The 17,774-nt window shown below is 45.1% G+C and overlaps 1 protein-coding gene across 1 annotated transcript in view; it reads right to left on the bottom strand.

Annotated features, from left to right (window-relative positions):
• The window catches only part of LOC307214732 (N-acetylated-alpha-linked acidic dipeptidase 2-like), a 44,931-nt gene that overhangs the window by 15,514 nt on the left and 11,643 nt on the right, over positions 1-17,774 (bottom strand). Inside the window, exons 5-10 of the mRNA XM_079973684.1 lie at positions 12,546-12,671; positions 9,776-9,962; positions 9,531-9,624; positions 5,590-5,688; positions 2,892-2,977; positions 292-411 (exon numbers count right to left, since the gene is read on the bottom strand). Coding sequence (XP_079829810.1) covers positions 292-411; positions 2,892-2,977; positions 5,590-5,688; positions 9,531-9,624; positions 9,776-9,962; positions 12,546-12,671 — 712 coding nt within the window. The remainder of the gene's footprint in view (positions 1-291; positions 412-2,891; positions 2,978-5,589; positions 5,689-9,530; positions 9,625-9,775; positions 9,963-12,545; positions 12,672-17,774) is intronic.

The following is a 17,774-nucleotide window of genomic DNA, read 5'->3' as shown; positions in this document are numbered from 1 at the left end:
TATATTGTTGGACTACAACTCCCATAATTCATGTCCCCTGGCCATTCTGGGAGGGACTGATGGTAGCTGAAGTCCAACAACTTCCAGAGGGGAAAGCTGCCTTAGGCTCATATAAGTCTGCAATCCTGTACCCATTAAACTTTATAAAAGTTGCGCTAGACTTGCCAAGACTTATTTCTAGGAACAGGATATTGCTGTAAAGTGAATCACTATTACGATGAATTGGGTCTAGGAACAGATAGCCTGGTCTGCATGCTTCATGTTTTATTTTCTAATTGTGCAGTTCATTACCTTTCTTCACCAACTTGCCAAAACTCCGAGCCACTTCTTGAAGGACGGCTGCCCCAGTGGTTGGGTCGATGCCGCCAAAGACCCAAGAATCTCTGTGGCCTCCCAAAATTATATATCTATCTAGGGAGGGGGAACAAAAACAAAACAAAAATATAAGATAGAAACATTACAAAGAACTGGATCTAACTCAAAATATACCGTATTTTTTGCTCTATAAGACTCACTTTTTCCCTCCTAAAAAGTAAGGGGAAATGTGTGTGCGTCTTATGGAGCAAATGCAGGCTGCACAGCTATCACAGAAGCCAGAACAGCAAGAGGGATTGCTGCTTTCACTGCGCAGAGATCCCTCTTGCTCTTCTGGCTTCTGAGATTCAAAATATTTTTTTTCTTGTTTTCCTCCTCCAAAAACTAGGTGTGTCTTGTGGTCTGGTGCGTCATATAGAGCTAAAAATATGGTACTTGGCAGATGTTTCTTTCCTTATTCAGATTAGACTCCCCCCCCCCCCAAGGGGCTAGTGGGGTGGGAGAACAATAGAATTTTTTAGAGGAAGAATAAGAGCAAACCCAATTCATTCCATTCAGCGATGCTGCAAAAAGTGCTTTTTCAGAGTCTCAAATTCCAGTTACCTCTGAAGCTTCTGCAAAAGAAATGACGGCAAAGCACTAACAGGCTCAAAACCAGGGTTGAGCCTGCAACTGATAGACTATATGGAACTGGCGGAGATGACTGGCAGAATCCGAGACCTGGGAGAAGAACTGGTGGAGGAGGACTGGAAGAAATTTAAGGACTATCTACAAAAATATTGTAAATTGTATGAATGTTAAGAAAGATGTAAGATTAGCAAAAACACGGCTCCAACAAACTAGTTATAAAGAATATAAATTTAAATTTAATTGGTAGATGAAAAGATAAATTTTGGATAAGTAATATTTTATGATTAAGCTTCAATAGGTAAAGTAAAGGTAAAGGTACCCCTGCCCGTACGGGCCAGTCTTGACAGACTCTGGGGTTGTGCGCCCATCTCACTTAAGAGGCCAGGGGCCAGCGCTGTCCGGAGACACTTCCGGGTCACGTGGCCAGCGTGACATCGCTGCTCTGGTGAGCCAGAGCCGCACACGGAAACGCCATTTACCTTCCCGCTGGTAAGCGGTCCCTATTTATCTACTTGCACCCGGAGGTGCTTTCGAACTGCTAGGTTGGCAGGCGCTGGGACCGAGCAGCGGGAGAGCACCCCGCCGCAGGGATTCGAACCGCCGACCTTTCGATTGGCAAGTCCTAGGCGCTGAGGCTTTAACCCACAGCGCCACCCTAAGCTTCAATAAGAGTATGTTAAATCCCAAAATTTGAGACATTAAATATTGGAAAATTATATTATATGAATTAAATTAAGTTAATAATTTGCTGGTAAAATCTATGTTTAGAAAGCAGGAACAAGAGATGTGAGGAAGTCCAAAGTTGAGAATGAAATGTGGATAATGGAAAATATTTTGTTATTATGTATGTTTTTTATTGGTTATACAAAAATTTAATAAATATTATTATAAAAAAAAAAAACCAGGATTGAGCCAAAGTGATCTACGAAGGATTGGCTTTGCTAGCTGTGTTTGCAGCTCCCCACAGTGGCGACGGCAGGGGTAAGGCTCAGGGGGCAGAATCCTGGAGCCCCACTCAGCAGAATGAACTTCCAAAAAGCAGAAGGATCTGGGATCTGGCAGAAGCTCCTGCTGCAGTCCAGGAAGGAGCGATATTTATTTACTCATCTCCCCCCTTTCTAACAGCTGCCCCTTCTACCATCTCTTCTGCTGCTCTGCAGGGTCCCTACAAACTCTTCCAAGCAGGGTTACCAAGGGGCTGTATAAATCAGCAGGACAGAAGGAACCCCAATATTTGCAAATAGCTTTATGGGGCCTGAGCTTGCTCTACCATGTAAAAAAAACCAACAACTCCATCTCAAGGAGGGGCAAGATGGCAAAATGGGCCTCTGGGTGGACCTTTCACTCTATTGTTGTTGTTTAGTCATGTCCAACTCTTCGTGACCCCATGGACCAGAGCACACCAGGCACTCCTGTCTTCCACTGCCTCCCGCAGTTTGGCCAAACTCATGCTGGTTTTTTCGAGAACACTGTCCAACCATCTCGTCCTCTGCTGTCCCCTTCTCCTTGTGCCCTCCATCTTGCCCAACATCAGGGTCTTTTCCAAGGAGTCTTCTCTTCTCATGAGGTAGCCAAAGTATTGGAGCCTCAGCTTCACAATCTGTCCTTCCAGTGAGCACTCAGGGCTGATTTCCTTCAGAATGGATAGGTTTGATCTTCTTGCAGTCCATGGGACTCTCAAGAGTCTCCTCCAGCACCATAATTCAAAAGCATCCATTCTTCGGCGATCAGCCTTCTTTATGGTCCAGCTCTCACTTCCATACATCACTACTGGGAAAACCATGGCTTTAACTATATGGACCTTTGTTGGCAAGATGATGTCTCTACATTTTAAGATGCTGTCTAGGTTTGCCCTCGCCTTTCTCCCAAGGAGCAGACATCTTTTTATTTCCTTTCACTCTAGGAACACTCTAAAACCAACAGCTGTTAGGCCAGAAAAAGCTCACCAGGTTCCACTGCTCCTTTGATGGTCCCGATGACATTGTATATTCGTGTGATTTTATTGATTGTGTGAACGTGCATTCTGACTTTCCTGTAGAATAAAAGCATGGTATTCTGTGAGAGCATAGTAGTGTCAACCAAACTAGGACTTGCCAGATCAACAGTGAGGGGATGAATTAGCATTGAGGGTCTGCTCCTGGTGCCAAAGAGCGAAGCTAATCTCTTGATTGTACAGTCGTACCTTGGTTCTCGAACAGGATGCATTCCGGGAGTCCGTTCGACTCCCAGAACCATTCAAAAACCAAAGCTTGGATTCTGATTGGCTGCAGGAACGTCCTGCAGCCAATCGGAAGCTGTGGAAACCAGAAACCAGAACAAGCACTTGTGGGTTTTGATCGTTCGGGAGCGGATTTGTTCTGGAGCCAAGGCGTTCAGCTTCCAAGTTACAAGAAAACAAGGCTTTGGTACTGTGAGAAGCTGCCCTGGATAAGCTGTTCCTTGGATCAAGCCTTCAGGTACTCCTGCTCTGGCTCATGCAACCTCTTTCTGGGAGCAAAGGGTGAATTCATGAACTGGGTCAGTGCAAGAGATTTTGCCGACTGAGGCAAAAGGCAACATGGAACCTGCTGCCACCACTCAAAGTTGACTCAACTGGCAGTAGAAACCTTGACACTGGTGACAGAACGGCATCTTCCACTGCCGGGTAGCTGAGGGAGGTGCAAAACAGGTCATGTGTCCCACAACACCTCACCACCACTCCCAGCACTCTAGCATCCACTACCTGAGATAGTCACATCCTTCTGCCTAATGATAGGGCTGGCCCTGATTGGGGGAAAGGGCCATAGCTCAGTAGCAGAGCTAGAGGGACCCAATGGTTTGCCTCCGTATACCGTATTTTTCGCTCTATAACACGCACCTGACCATAACACGAACATCGTTTTTAGAGAAGGAAAACAAGGGAAAAAACATTCTGAATGAAACAGTGAATGTATCATTTTTGTGCTTCATGCTGTGGCCACAGACATGTGATCTGATGGTGAATTTGGGCTGACCCAATGCAAAAATCCTGAGAATCCCTGTGGATCCATGCTTTGTAACCACGTTTTTGCACCATTGTAGCCCCAGGCAACAGTGGGTGCGTGATTTTGGGGGGGCAGGCTGTAGCCATGGACATGCTATGTGCTCTGATGGTGAATTTGGGCTGACCCAATGCAAAGATCCTGAGGATCCATGTGGATCCATGTTTTGTAACCACGTTTTTGCACCATTGCAGCCCCAGGCAACAGTGGGTGCGTGATTTTTGGGGGGCAGGCTGTAGCCATGGACATGCTATGTGCTCTGATGGTGAATTTGGGCTGACCCAATGCAAAGATCCTGAGGATCCATGTGGATCCATGTTTTGTAACCACGTTTTTGCACCATTGCATCCCCAGGCAACAGTGGGTGCGTGATTTTTGGGGGGCAGGCTGTAACCATGGACATGCTATGTGATCTGATGGTGAATTTGGGATGACTGAATGCAAAGATCCTGAGGATCCATGTAGATCCATGCTTTTTAACCACGTTTTTGCACCATTGCAGCCCCAGGCAACAGTGGGTGCGTGGTTTTTGGGGGGCAGGCTGTAACCATGGACATTCTATGTGATCTGATGGTGAATTTGGGATGACTGAATGCAAAGATCCTGAGGATCCATGTAGATCCATGCTTTTTAACCAAGTTTTTGCACCATTGCAGCCCCAGGCAACAGTGGGTGCGTGATTTTTTGGGGGGGGCAGGCTGTAGCCATGGACATGCTATGTGATCTGATGGTGAATTTGGGCTGACCCAATGCAAAGATCCTGAGGATCCATGTGGATCCATGCTTTTTAACCACATTTTAAGTGGGGAGGGAAGGAAAAACACAGAAGGGACAAGGAGCAGGAGAGGGGTGTGCAGAGAAGCAGCTGGCTAAGAATGCAGGAGAGGGGTATAGGGAGGAAAGGAAGGCAAAAGTTTTCCCTCACCTACCCACCCAAGCCAGCCAGCTCCGCGCTCTCTCTCTCTCTCTCTCTCTCTCCCTTCTGCATGTTTTCAGCTTTCCCCTCTGCTTGCCTGGAGGGGAGGGGCTTTCCCTGCTCTTTGTTCCGTTTGAGCAAACACAGCAAGGAAACAGAGGTGGGTGGGCAGTAAGACCCTGAGGCAGAATGCCGGAAAGCAGCCGCTTCCTCTTTTCATGTTTCCCTTCTAGGAGACGCGTGATTTGAATTTTGCCTGCTTTTTTTTGCCTCCCCTTGCACTATTTGGCTCCAGGGACCACACATTCGCTCAATAACACGCACAGACATTTCTCCTTCCTTTTTAGGAGAAAAAATCTGCGTGTTATAGAAGGAAAAATACGGTAAGTCCACTTCCTATGTTCTTCTATTTCTCCTTAGTCTCAAGTTTTCCCCTTGTCGAAGTCTGCAGGGAGAACAAGGACAAAAACAGAATGTGTTGCCTCTGCCCGTCCTTGGCTTTGGCGCCACCTACTGTTGGCCTCCATACCTTCTGCCTTGCCAGTCCCAATGGGCACCAGCCACCACTGGGATATGCCATTTGTGTAGGCAATATGCTACATGAAAGACACAGAAGACCTTCCAGGAAATGGCAGCAACTCTGATATTTCATAGGCTGTTTCATAGGGTTTGGAATGGCAGCTGGATGGTAGAAGTGTTCGAACTGACCTTCTGGAGTAGGTGCCAGAAAATCCGGGCCCAATGTTATAGGACACATTGAGATTTCCCTTCCAACTCTCATCTGGAGGTGGAGGACCGCCCATGAACCTGCAGCAGCGAAACCAAGACAGACAAGGTCATTGAATTAGCAGCCATCATCTCCTTAATTCCCAAATGTCAAGTATGAAGGGGGCCCAACATTTACTGGCTTTAGGGCTGTCATCAAATTAATATGTGATATGCTTTCTGTTTTAGGGTCAGGGCTTCTGGATATGCATGCAGGATTGTGAGTTGCTGTATTGCAGGTAGCGGTCCTACTATGTCAAAATGATTGTGTTTCACTGTCCCTTTCAGAGGAAACATCCAGTTTAACTTACTTTCTTTACTTATAAAGTTTTCGATCCAATCTTTCCTCCACGGAGCTCAGGAGAGCGTATAAAGCATGCCCACCTCACAATGTTGTCCTCACAGATACATTGAAATTTAGTTAGGCTAAATCATGGATCACTGCCTTGTCGTGGCGAAGGGGCTTGAATAACTCAGAGAAGCTATGAGCTATGCCGTGCAGGGCCACCCAAGATGGACAGGTCATAGTGGAGAGTTTTGACCAAACGTGATCCACCTGGAGCAGGAACCGGCAAGTCACTCCAGTATACCTGCCAAGAAAACTCCATGGACAAAGACAACAGGCATATAAAAGTTATGACGCTGGAAGATGAGCCCCTCAGGTCGGAAGGCATCCAACATGCTATTGGGGAAGACCAGAGGACAAGTACAAGTAGATTCAGAGCTGATGAAGCGGTTGGGCCAAAGCCTAAAGGACGCTCAGTTGCGGATATGCCTGGAAGCGAAAGGAAAGTCCAATGCTGTAAAGAAAAATATTGCATAGGAACCTGGAATGTAAGAACCATGAACCTTGGTAAGTTGGATGTGGTCAAAAATGAGATGGCAAGAATAAATATTGACATCCTGGGCATCAGTGAACTAAAATGGATGGGAATGGGCGAATTCAGTTTGGATGACCATCATATCTACTACTGTGGGCAAGAATCCCATAAAAGAAATGGTGTGGCCCTCATAGTCAACAAAAGAGTGGCAAAAGCGGTACTGGGATGCAATCTCAAAAATGATAGAATGATCTTGATACGAATCCAAGGCAGACCTTTTAACATCACAGTAATCCAAGTTTATGCACCAACCACTGGTGCTGAAGAAATTGAAATTGAGCAGTTCTATGAAGACTTACAACACCTTATAGAAATGACACCAAAGAAGGATGTTCTTCTCATTATACGGGATTGGAATGCTAAAGTAGGGAGTCAAGAGATAAAAGGAACAACTGGCAAGTTTGGCCTTGGAGTTCAAAACGAAGCAGGGCAAAGGCTAATAGAGTTCTGCCAAGAGAACAAGCTGGTCATCACAAACACTCTTTTCCAACAACACAAGAGACGACTCTACACATGGACATCACCAGATGGGCAGCATCGAAATCAGATTGATTATATTCTCTGCAGCCAAAGATGGAGAAGCTCTATACAGTCAGCAAAAACAAGACCTGGAGCTGACTGTGGCTCAGATCATCAGCTTCTTATAGCAAAATTCAAGCTTAAACTGAAGAAAGTAGGAAAAACCACTGGGCCGGTAAGATACAATCTAAGTCAAATCCCTTATGAATACACAGTGGAAGTGAGGAACAGGTTTAAGGATTTAGATTTGGTGGACAGAGTGCCTGAAGAACTATGGATGGAGGCTCGTAACATTATACAGGAGGTAGCAACTAAAACCATCCCAATGAAAAGGAAATGCAAGAAAGCAAAGTGGCTGTCCAACGAGGCCTTACAAATAGCGGGGGAGAGAAGGCAAGCAAAATGCGAGGGAGATAGTGAAAGATACAGGAAATTGAATGCAGATTTCCAAAAAATAGCAAGGAGAGACAAGAAGGCCTTCTTAAATGAGCAATGCAAAGAAATAGAGGAAAACAATAGAATGGGAAAAACCAGAGATCTGTTCAAGAAAATTGGAGATATGAAAGGAACATTTCATACAAAGATTACCATAATAAAAGACAAAAGTGGAAAGGACCTAACAGAAGCAGAAGACATCAAGAAGAGGTGGCAAGAATACACAGAGGAACTATACCAGAAAGACATGGATGTCTCGTATACCCCAGGTAGTGTGGTTGCTGACCTTGAGCCAGACATCCTGGAGAGTGAAATCAAATGGGCCTTAGAAAGCACTGCAAATAACAAGGCCAGTGGAAGTGATGATATTCCAGCTGAACTATTTAAAATTTTAAAAGATGATGCTGTTAAGGTGCTACACTCAATATGCCAGCAAATTTGGAAAACTCAGCAGTGGCCAGAGGATTGGAGAAGATCAGTCTACATCCCAATCCCAAAGAAGGGCAGTGCCAAAGAATGCTCCAACTACTGCACAATTGCACTCATTTCTCACGCTAGCAAGATTATGCTTAAAATTCTACAAGGCAGGCTTAAGCAGTATGTGGACCGAGAACTCCCAGAAGTGCAAGCTGGATTTCGAAGGGGCAGAGGAACCAGAGACCAAATTGCAAACATGCACTGGATTATGGAGAAAGCTAGAGAGTTCCAGAAAGACATCTACTTCTGCTTCATTGACTATGCAAAAGCCTTTAAATGTGTCGACCACATCAAACTATGGCAAGTTCTTAAAGAAATGGGAGTGCCTGATCACCTCACCTGTCTCCTGAGAAATCTCTATGTGGGACAAGAAGCTGCAGTTAGAACTGGATATGGAACAACTGATTGGTTCAAAATTGGGAAAGGAGTACGGCAAGGCTGTATATTGTCTCCCTGCTTATTTAACTTATATGCAGAATTCATCATGCGAAAGGCTGGGCTGGATGAATCCCAAGCCGGAATTAAGATTGCCGGAAGAAATATCAACAACCTCAGATATGCAGATGACACAACCTTGATGGCAGAGAGGAAGAATTAAAGAACCTTTTAATGAGGGTGAAAGAGGAGAGCACAGAATATGGTCTGAAGCTCAACATCAAAAAAACGAAGATCATGGACACTGGGCCCATCACCTCCTGGCAAATAGAAGGGGAAGAAATGGAGGCAGTGAGAGATTTTACTTCCTTGGGCTCCATGATCACTGCAGATGGTGACAGCAGTCACGAAATTAAAAGACGCCTGCTCCTTGGGAGAAAGGCGATGGAAACCTAGACAACATCTTAAAAAGTAGAGACATCATCTTGCCAACAAAGGTCCGTATAGCCATGGTTTTCCCAGTAGTGATGTATGGAAGTGAGAGCTGGACCATAAAGAAGGCTGATCGTCGAAGAATTGATGCTTTTGAATTATGGTGCTGGAGGAGACTCTTGAGAGTCCCATGGACTGCAAGAAGATCAAACCTATCCATTCTTAAGGAAGTCAGCCCTGAGTGCTCACTGGAAGGACAGATCGTGAAGCTGAGGCTCCAATACTTTGGCCACCTCATGAGAAGACTCCCTGGAAAAGACCCTGATGTTGGGAAAGATGGAGGGCACAAGAAGAAGGGGACGACAGAGGATGAGATGGTTGGACAGTGTTCTCGAAGCGACCAGCATGAGTTTGACCAAACTGCAGGAGGCAGTGGAAGACAGGAATGCCTGGCGTGCTCTGGTCCATGGGGTCACGAAGAGTCGGACACGACTAAATGACTAAACAACAACAACAACAACAAAAATAAACTAGACTGACCCGTCCAGTGACCTTCATGGCTAAATGGAGATTTAAATCTTAGTTTAAGCAGTGTGAGATTAGGAGCCAAGCTCATATTTCCAAGATAAATACAGTGTCATGCCAGTTCTTTTTCCATATCAATAAAAACAGTGGGTAAAACAACAATATTTTAATATTGCTAGAATAACAATATGAGCTCAGCCTGCTTTCTGCAAACACCAACGATGACTAAAATCTACATACCGTAATAAAATTTCAGCATCATGGTAGCCAATGGGATGAACTGGGATTCTGGGAATCCCTACTCCATCATCAACTCCATATCTGAAGGTATATTCTGAGGAACCAAGAGGAAAACCACTGTGTAAGATTTGTGCAAGCAAATCTGGTTGAATGCTGAACAGACAGGAAACCTTGAAACTCACCCCGTGAAGCAAATAGTTAAACTTACTTCCCAAGTGTAAGACTGTGCTGGGTACATCACTAACCTTTGGCTGGATACCCCGGGGTAAGGGGATCTCCTGCACCGTTGAGGTTTAAGACATTCCCGCGCTGCACTCCTCCTCCGGGGAGATTCCACCCATGCGGATAGGGCTGAATTCCAGGTGCGCAGTAATCCGCAGAGTCTGAGTAAAGGATAATCCCTTTAGCTCCAGCTAACATGGCATTTTTAACCTACAGAGCAGCCAAACATTAAGAAGCAGTTTTCAAAAGGTGCGTCGCCATAGCCCAAGATATCAGTGGCATTTGTTCCTTGTCTTGTTGCCACTGGAATAAGGCTGGCCTTTGGTTTAGAATCAACTTGATCCCCTTCCCCTCTATCCTTTTTCCTTTCTCTTTCTGTGATGGAACTCCTATTTGGGGACTTCCTTGGCTTTTTTTCTGGCCCACATAAGACCAGTCTGGATAGTTGGCATTGGTGAAGATTTGACGTTTTCATCCCCCAAAAGTTTTTGATTTGAGTTTCTACGTGGGTGGCACTGTGGGTTAAACCACAGAGCCTAGGACTTGCTGATCAGAAGGTTGGCGGTTCGAATCCCCACGGCAGGGTGAGCTCCCATTGCTCAGTCCCAGCTCCTGCCAACCTAGCAGTTTGAAAGCACATCAAGTGCAAGTAGATAAATAGGTACCGCTCCAGCGGGAAGGTAAACAGTGTTTCCGTGCGCTGCTCTGGTTTGCCAGAAGCAGCTTAGTCATGCTGGCCACATGACCCGGAAGCTGTATGCCGGCTCCCTGGGCCAATAAAGCGAGATGAGTGCCGCAGCCCCAGAGTCATCCGTGACTGGACCTAATGGTCAGGGGTCCCTTTACCTTTACTGAAATGAGGCTGCATTTTAATGTTGTATTTTAATCTTGTTTTTAAGTTGTATTTTATCAATTGTTTTATATCTGGTGTTAGCTTCCCTGAGCCAGGTCTTGGCTGGGGAGGGCGGAGTATAAATAATAATAATAATAATAATAATAATAATAATAATAATAATAATTATTATTATTCTGTGACTTGAGAACCTATGGCCTTTTTAGATGTGCTTGAACCCCAAGCTACCATTGGGGCGAACTTTGGTAATATGGTGCCTGGAGCAAGGACAAAATTTGGTGCCCCCTGCTGCAGCAGGACCTACAGGAGGAGGAGTTCAAAGTGGTCTACTCTGAGGTGGCGTTGGAGCAGCAGGGAGGAGGAGGAAGAGGAGGCAGAGAAGAGCTGCCCACCCTGCTGGAATTGGGGGAGCCCCTCTGGCTGACCCTGCGGTTCCTCTCCAGTGGGGGCCATGTTTTTGCCTCCCCTGACACCCCTTCGCCTCTGGGGAACAGAAGGATCTGCCCTGATAGGGATCTGGGGTTAGCTAGGGAGCACAACTCAGTTTCATTCCAAGTCAAATTCCTAGAAGGGACAGTGAGAGTGTTGCTGTTGTGGTAATATTAATAGGTGGAAATAGTCTATCCTGAGACTAGGGACTCAGCTACGTTAGCCAAGAAACAACGTTTGGGATGCGTTATAAACATGCAACACCAGGTGGAACCAGAGAGCAAAAAGATAATAGAAATTAAGCAATTTCCATAGTGTTTTTTTCTTTTGTTATAACAATTTAATTTCTGACTTATTTATAACGTTTCCCCCCCTGTGTGTAGATCCACCCTATGTTTAAATACAGTGGTGCCCCGCAAGACGAACGCCTCGCAAGATGGAAAACCTGCTAGGCGAAAGGGTTTTCTGTTTTGGAGGCGCTTCGCAAAACAAATTTCCCTATGGGCTTGCTTCGCAAGACGAAAATGTCTTGCGAGTTCCTGCGGGGTTTTTTCCCTTTCCCCCCCTTTTCCTAAGCCTTAAGCCGCTTATCAGCTGATCCGCTAAAAGCTGCTAAACCGCTAATAGCGCTAATCCGCTAAGCTGTCAATGGGCTTGCTTCGCAAGACGAAAAAACCGCTATACGAAGAGCCTCACGGAACGGATTAATTTCGTCTTGCGAGGCACCACTGTAAGCTGAATAAGCTTTTGAAGTTCTCTGTAAAGAGCATTTGCTTGAAGTTTAGGATTGTGCCTCACATGAATAAACCATAAAGCTTGAAACCCTCATTGAGTGTAAATAAATATATATATAATATACTTTTGTTTCAGAAGTGCCTCCTCTTATTGTGACCCTCTGGGTGGGAGATAAGTCGACACTAGGCATTCTTCACATGAACAAAATACTGCTCTTTCACAAAGGAACCTTACAACAACAGTTAAACCTTAAAACAAACAGCTAAAACAGACATCTCCATTAGAGCTAAGAGGGACAGCTGACTCTTTTAAACACCCGGAACACTGGCCACCCATCTGCCACCTTTAATGGGAGAGTCTGTCATACAACTAGATGATGAGATGGAACACACCACTGCAGACTATAGGGGAACATAACATATTCAAACACTCCCTTGCATTAACAACGAAACAAAGCTTTTCAGGTAAAAACAAACCCCAGTAATATTAAGGATAATGCTTCTGGCATAATTTGCTTTACGCTATACAGGTTTCTACTTGTGGGGAGGTGTTTTTATAGCAGGTAGAACTCAAAAATGGGATCTCTACCTTCAAGCTGAAGTGGTATGATCCACCCTAACCCCCCCTCACCCGGGGAGTTTACTCCCTCATTCCCACCTGATGTATTTCCACACAGAAACCTGAAAAGCAGCCTCTGAAAAGATTTATTATTAGAGAAGGGAATGGGGGGAAGAAGGAAAGAAAATGCAGCAGCAGCAGAGATATTATCAACTTACTTTGTTTCCACGGAATATTTTCCCATATCTAGCAATGACAATCTTTCCTGTACAGTTGATTCCCATCTCACGCTCTAGTTTGAAAAAGTCTTCAGTGCGGCCATAATTCACATACACCAGATCTGCCTTTTTGTGGGGTGGGGGAAAAAATATTACATTTGATGTCACTGTCCATGGTTACATTGAGAATCTCTTATAGAGTGGAACATCGGTTCTTGAATGTCTCTGTTGACAAACGTTTCGGAAACCAAACGCCCAAAACCTGGAAGTAAATGCTTCCGTTTTTTAACGTGCCTCAGAAGTCGAACGGCTTATGCTGCATGTTTTCCAATTTTTTCAGCCCTTTGCGCCTCAGTTTTTGAACGTTTCGAAAGTCAAACGGTCTTCTGGAATGGATTACGTTTGAAAACCGAGGTTGCACTGTATAGTGGTACCTCGGGTTAAGTACTTAATTTGTTCTGGAGGTCCGTTCTTAACCTGAAATTGTTCTTAACCTGAATCACCACTTTAGCAAATGGGGCCTCCTGCTGCCGCCGTGCCGCCGGAGCACGATTTCTGTTCTTATCCTGAAGCAAAGTTCTTAACCTGAGGTACTATTTCTGGGTTAGCGGAGTCTGTAACCGGAAGCATCTGTAACCTGAAGCGTATGTAACCTGAGGTACCACTGTACTTGTGTAGAGTAATAGTCTTTAAAACACCTATATCAAAACACATGAACTATATCAAAACACATGAACTTGGGGAGCCTTGCAATGGTCAACTTCCATCTAGACTACTGTGATACATTATACAGGGGGCTGCCCTTGCAGATGGTCCAGAAAATGAATAAGTAAGACCTGCTACAAAATGTTGTATTGTGTTATTAGCTCCTGGCAGAATATTCCTTGTTCAGGATTCCAGCCATGCCTTCTTCCAGGACACAACCAATTTTCCATTTTTCTTTACTGTTTAAAACACAAGAAACTACAGTGGTGCCCCGCAAGACGAATGCCTCGCAAGACGAAAAACTCGCTAGACGAAAGAGTTTTCCGTCTTTTGAGGTGCTTCACAAGACGAATTTCCCTATGGGCTTGCTTCGCAAGACGAAACGTCTTGCGAGTTCTTGCGAGTTTTTTTCCTCCCCCCACCCTTGTTCTAAGCCGCTAAGCCGCTAATAGCCGCTAAGCCACTAAGCCGCTAATAGCGCTAATCCGCTAATAGCCGTGCTTCGCAAGACGAAAAAACCGCAAGACGAAGAGACTCGCGGAACGAATTAATTTCGTCTTGCGAGGCACCACTGTATTGGTTTTTTTGCCTGCTTTGGTGATGGGGGTTCCTTCTTCCACAGTAAGTTTGAACATATTGATATCTCCCTCTTGTTTCTCAGTTTTGACTCCACAGCTGTTGACACTGACTGCTTGAGTTCAATATTATAGAGTATGGGTGGAAAAACTAACGCCCGGGGGCCGGATTCGGCCCAATCGCCTTCTAAATCCAGCCCACAGACAGTCTGGGAATCAGCGTGTTTTTACAAGAGTAGAATGTGTGCTTTTATTTAAAATGCATCTCTGGGTTATTTGTGCGGCACAGGAATTTGTTCATTTCCCCTCCCCCAAAATATAGTCCGCCCCCCCAAGGTCTGAGGGACGGTGGACCGGCCCCTTGCTGAAAAAGTTTGCTGAACCCTGTTATAGAGGAAGAGATACCAATGTTGCTCATAGGGTACTGACTAGAGATTTTGGGATATTCCAGGAAAAACAGAAGCAGAAATTACTGTCTTTCATTCATTCGTCTCATGTCCAGAATGGAAATCATATCAGCGAATATGTTTGGTATTTACTGCTGTTGCTTTCGTTCCACAAACAATATGTATCTGGTTGATGTTTTGTTTTATTGGCTATTGTATAAATGTAGAATACTGTATACAGAAAACTTTTAAGAAAAAATTATTCTACAAAAAAAAAAAAAAATCAAATTGCAGCCTGCAGTTAAATCCTTAAAAACTTGAAGTTAGGATACAGTTGAGGTTAACACCTGCTTTCTGCCACACTATTAGCTGTAGCAATTTGAACCTTATCACAACGAAGTCACAGAATGCCTGGATGGATTTGTTTTAGGAAGCTGAAGCAAGGAGGCTGAGATAAGTGTTATTTTCAAGGTCCCGTCGATATGGAGGAAAGAAGAAAGAAGATAAAAGAACAGCACATTTGGGTTGCTCAATGACTCTAAAACCAGTGATGCACAAGCTGGAAAGACTGTATGTCCACACATGTCAGGAAGACGTATGGGATGTCAGAATTCAGGCTCGGTCAGAGGTATGTGCCTATCTCTCCAGGCACCGGCTGAATTCTTTTGACCTCCCTCCGGCGACTCCCGGCAGGAAATACACACGAGGTCCGTTCCGGCGATTTTCCTCAGGCTGTGAGAAAAACACACCAATTGCTTCTCCTCCTCCCTGCTCTCCAGCATATCCCCAGGGAGGGGAATCAGACACAGACAGAAATGAATCTACATTGCTTTTATTCCTGTCTTTCACTTCAGTACAGAGAAAACATGTCTGCTCTCTTCAACAAACAGAGAGAAACTCCAAACTCCAAACTCCACCCATGTACATCCTGTACAGGTCATATGACACACACTGAGCTAACATCCGGTGCTCAGTACAGAATGGACTGCCCCTTTGTTTCCATGGCAACAGTCACATACATCCTGTCTGGCTTTGCAGCCACAAGCAGCTGACTGAGCTGCTGGTGCCTTTGCTTGCTGCAGCATTGCTGCTTTAGAATAACATACTCCCCCTAAAGCATCAATGCGTGCTGCGAGCAAAGCGTCATCCAGAGAAGAAAACAAACAGTTGTTATACTTATAACACTCCCCTGTTGTTTCAGTTCCACCCTTGGAACTACCCGCCACTGGTTTTACCAATGTACCTCTCTGGTTGTGTGACTTCCAAGGAATGAGTGCTTCTGCATTACCTTGGTTAGCAACTCTCTGTTGTGCCTTTGTCTCTGACTCAGACACAGCTTCAATTTGACCTTGGTCGTTTACAACAGCAACACATGCAATAGCTTGGTTGGCAAACTCTTTTGAATACCTGTTGGGTGGTACACCCTTCGTTGCTCTCTCAGACCTACGTAAGAGGTGCTGCTCTTCTTTGCTTTCTGGTTCAGCCTCTGAGCTCTCTGGAGAACCAGTACTAAGCTTAATCAGTGGTTCATCCTCCTCTTCTGAGGGTCTAGTCATTACGTGAGATTTCCTCTCAATGACTGTGACAACTGAGCTGTCTGAGCTATCGCTGTCATCATCAGTACTACTGAACTCAATAAGATCAAACTCATCATCATCATCATCAGAATCATCACCTGTGGGAAATGTGTGAACAATCACTCGCTCCTGTTCAGGAGCACTCTCTAGAAATTTTGTGAGAATCACCTTACCAGACTCAGACAAAATTACTCTGTAGAGACCCTTTTCATAACCCACAAAAATGCCTCTGGCATTCTTTACTCCACCCGGAGCTTCTGTCCTCACATGAGACCCAAAAACCTTGAAATGGGCAACAGAAGGTTTTCTGTGGAACAGTTTCTCAAAAGGAGAACATCCCAAGTCTTTTGAAACCTTTCTCAACCACGTGTAACAAAATGACATTAGTGACTCAGCCCAGTACTCATGTGGCAGATGTGAACTAAGCAATTGCGCTTCCATTCCCTTTTGCAATTCTTTGTTCACCCTAACACAGACACATCTGTTCCAAGCTTCTTCGGAAGCTGCAATTTTGTGTCTTATCCCTTTCTTCTTCAGGAACCTCTGGAAATCCTGTAAGAGAAAAATTGGCTTCTCATCTGTGCAAAGACAATCTATGTCAGCATCATGCATATTTTTAACCTTGTCACAAAACTCTTTAAACCTTTCTAAGGCTTCTTTCGGTCTCTCCAAAAGATAAATCCAGACAAAACCTGTGAAAGAATCAACACATATTAGGTAATACTTTGCATTGCCTCTAGATGGTGCTAAAGGACCAATCACATCAGCATACACCCGCTGAAATGCCTTGTCGACCCTCGAGGTGACCTGCTTGGCGTTCTTTTTGGCTACACCTGCAAAAGAAATCATGTTAAAATCACAAGAATTACATTCCATGTAATCACTTTGATCAAAAGTCAACAAATACAGTCCATCTTTCTCTTTGGCAGAAAGATACAACTCTCCATCTTTGTAGATCTCGCAGTGTTGATCATCATAGGACAGTTTTAGTCCCTTCTTGGCAATCTGCGAAACGCTGAGCAGATTGTACTTCAACTCTGGAACCAAATAAACATTGTTTATAGTCAAGTTCAGACTTTTAAGATACACAGTCCCAATTCCGGTGGCTTCCAGCTCTTGACCGTTGGCTTGTTGTACAACGAAGCTTTGCTTCTTAAACGGCGAAAACAAATCCCTGCGATGGGTCATGTGAACCGTCGCTCCCGTGTCTAAAACGAAGGAATTCCCCACGTGTGGTGTGGCTTTTAGGGACATCAAAGCCTTTGCAGGCTTCGCCTGTGACTTGGCATGACTTCTGCCTGACGCCTCAGACTTCGTGGAGCTTCCCTTGGCTCCTTTGTTCTGACGTGGCTTCCCGCAGTTCCGCTGAAGATGCCCAGTCTGTCTACAATTGAAACATCGGACAACGTTCAAAGCTACAGCGTCTCCTCCAGTAGCTACAGCAGTGGGGGTGTCTGAACTCCGTTCTTCCCTCCCCCTGTCCTTGACTTCCAGGGCAGCAAGTCTGTCCTGTTCGTTCAGAACCACGGCAAAGACTCTCTCCGAAGTCAAATCTTGCGCTGGGAGAGACCCCAGCTGACTGGCAACCGTTTTGTAAGTCCGATTCAGGCTGTTGATCACCATGAAGCAAAACACTTCCTCCTGCAGACGGAAATTGCGTTCCACCATCTGCTGACGCAGAAATTTCATTTCCGTCAGGTGCGCTTGAACATCTCCATCAGGCGCAAGCCTCAGGTTAGTCAGCTTTTCAAAATACAGCAACGCTGAAGAACCTGCATCTCTCTGATGTGTCCTTCTCAGCGTGTCCCAAACATCTTTCGCGTGCGGTAAACCTTGTATATGAATAAGCTGAGAGTCTGTCACGCACAGAATTATAGCGGTTCTGGCCTTCATATCCTGTGACTCCCAAACAGGCGTTGGTGCTGCAGGGATGGGGTTCTCAATCACCCCAAACAGTCTCTGATTCTGCAGCAAGGCCTTCATCTT

This window comes from Podarcis cretensis (assembly GCF_951804945.1).
Source record: "Podarcis cretensis genome assembly, chromosome: 4".
Classification (NCBI taxonomy): domain Eukaryota; kingdom Metazoa; phylum Chordata; class Lepidosauria; order Squamata; family Lacertidae; genus Podarcis; species Podarcis cretensis.
The sequence above is the reverse complement of the archived record's forward strand: the minus strand, read 5'-3'. Positions and strand labels throughout refer to the sequence as shown.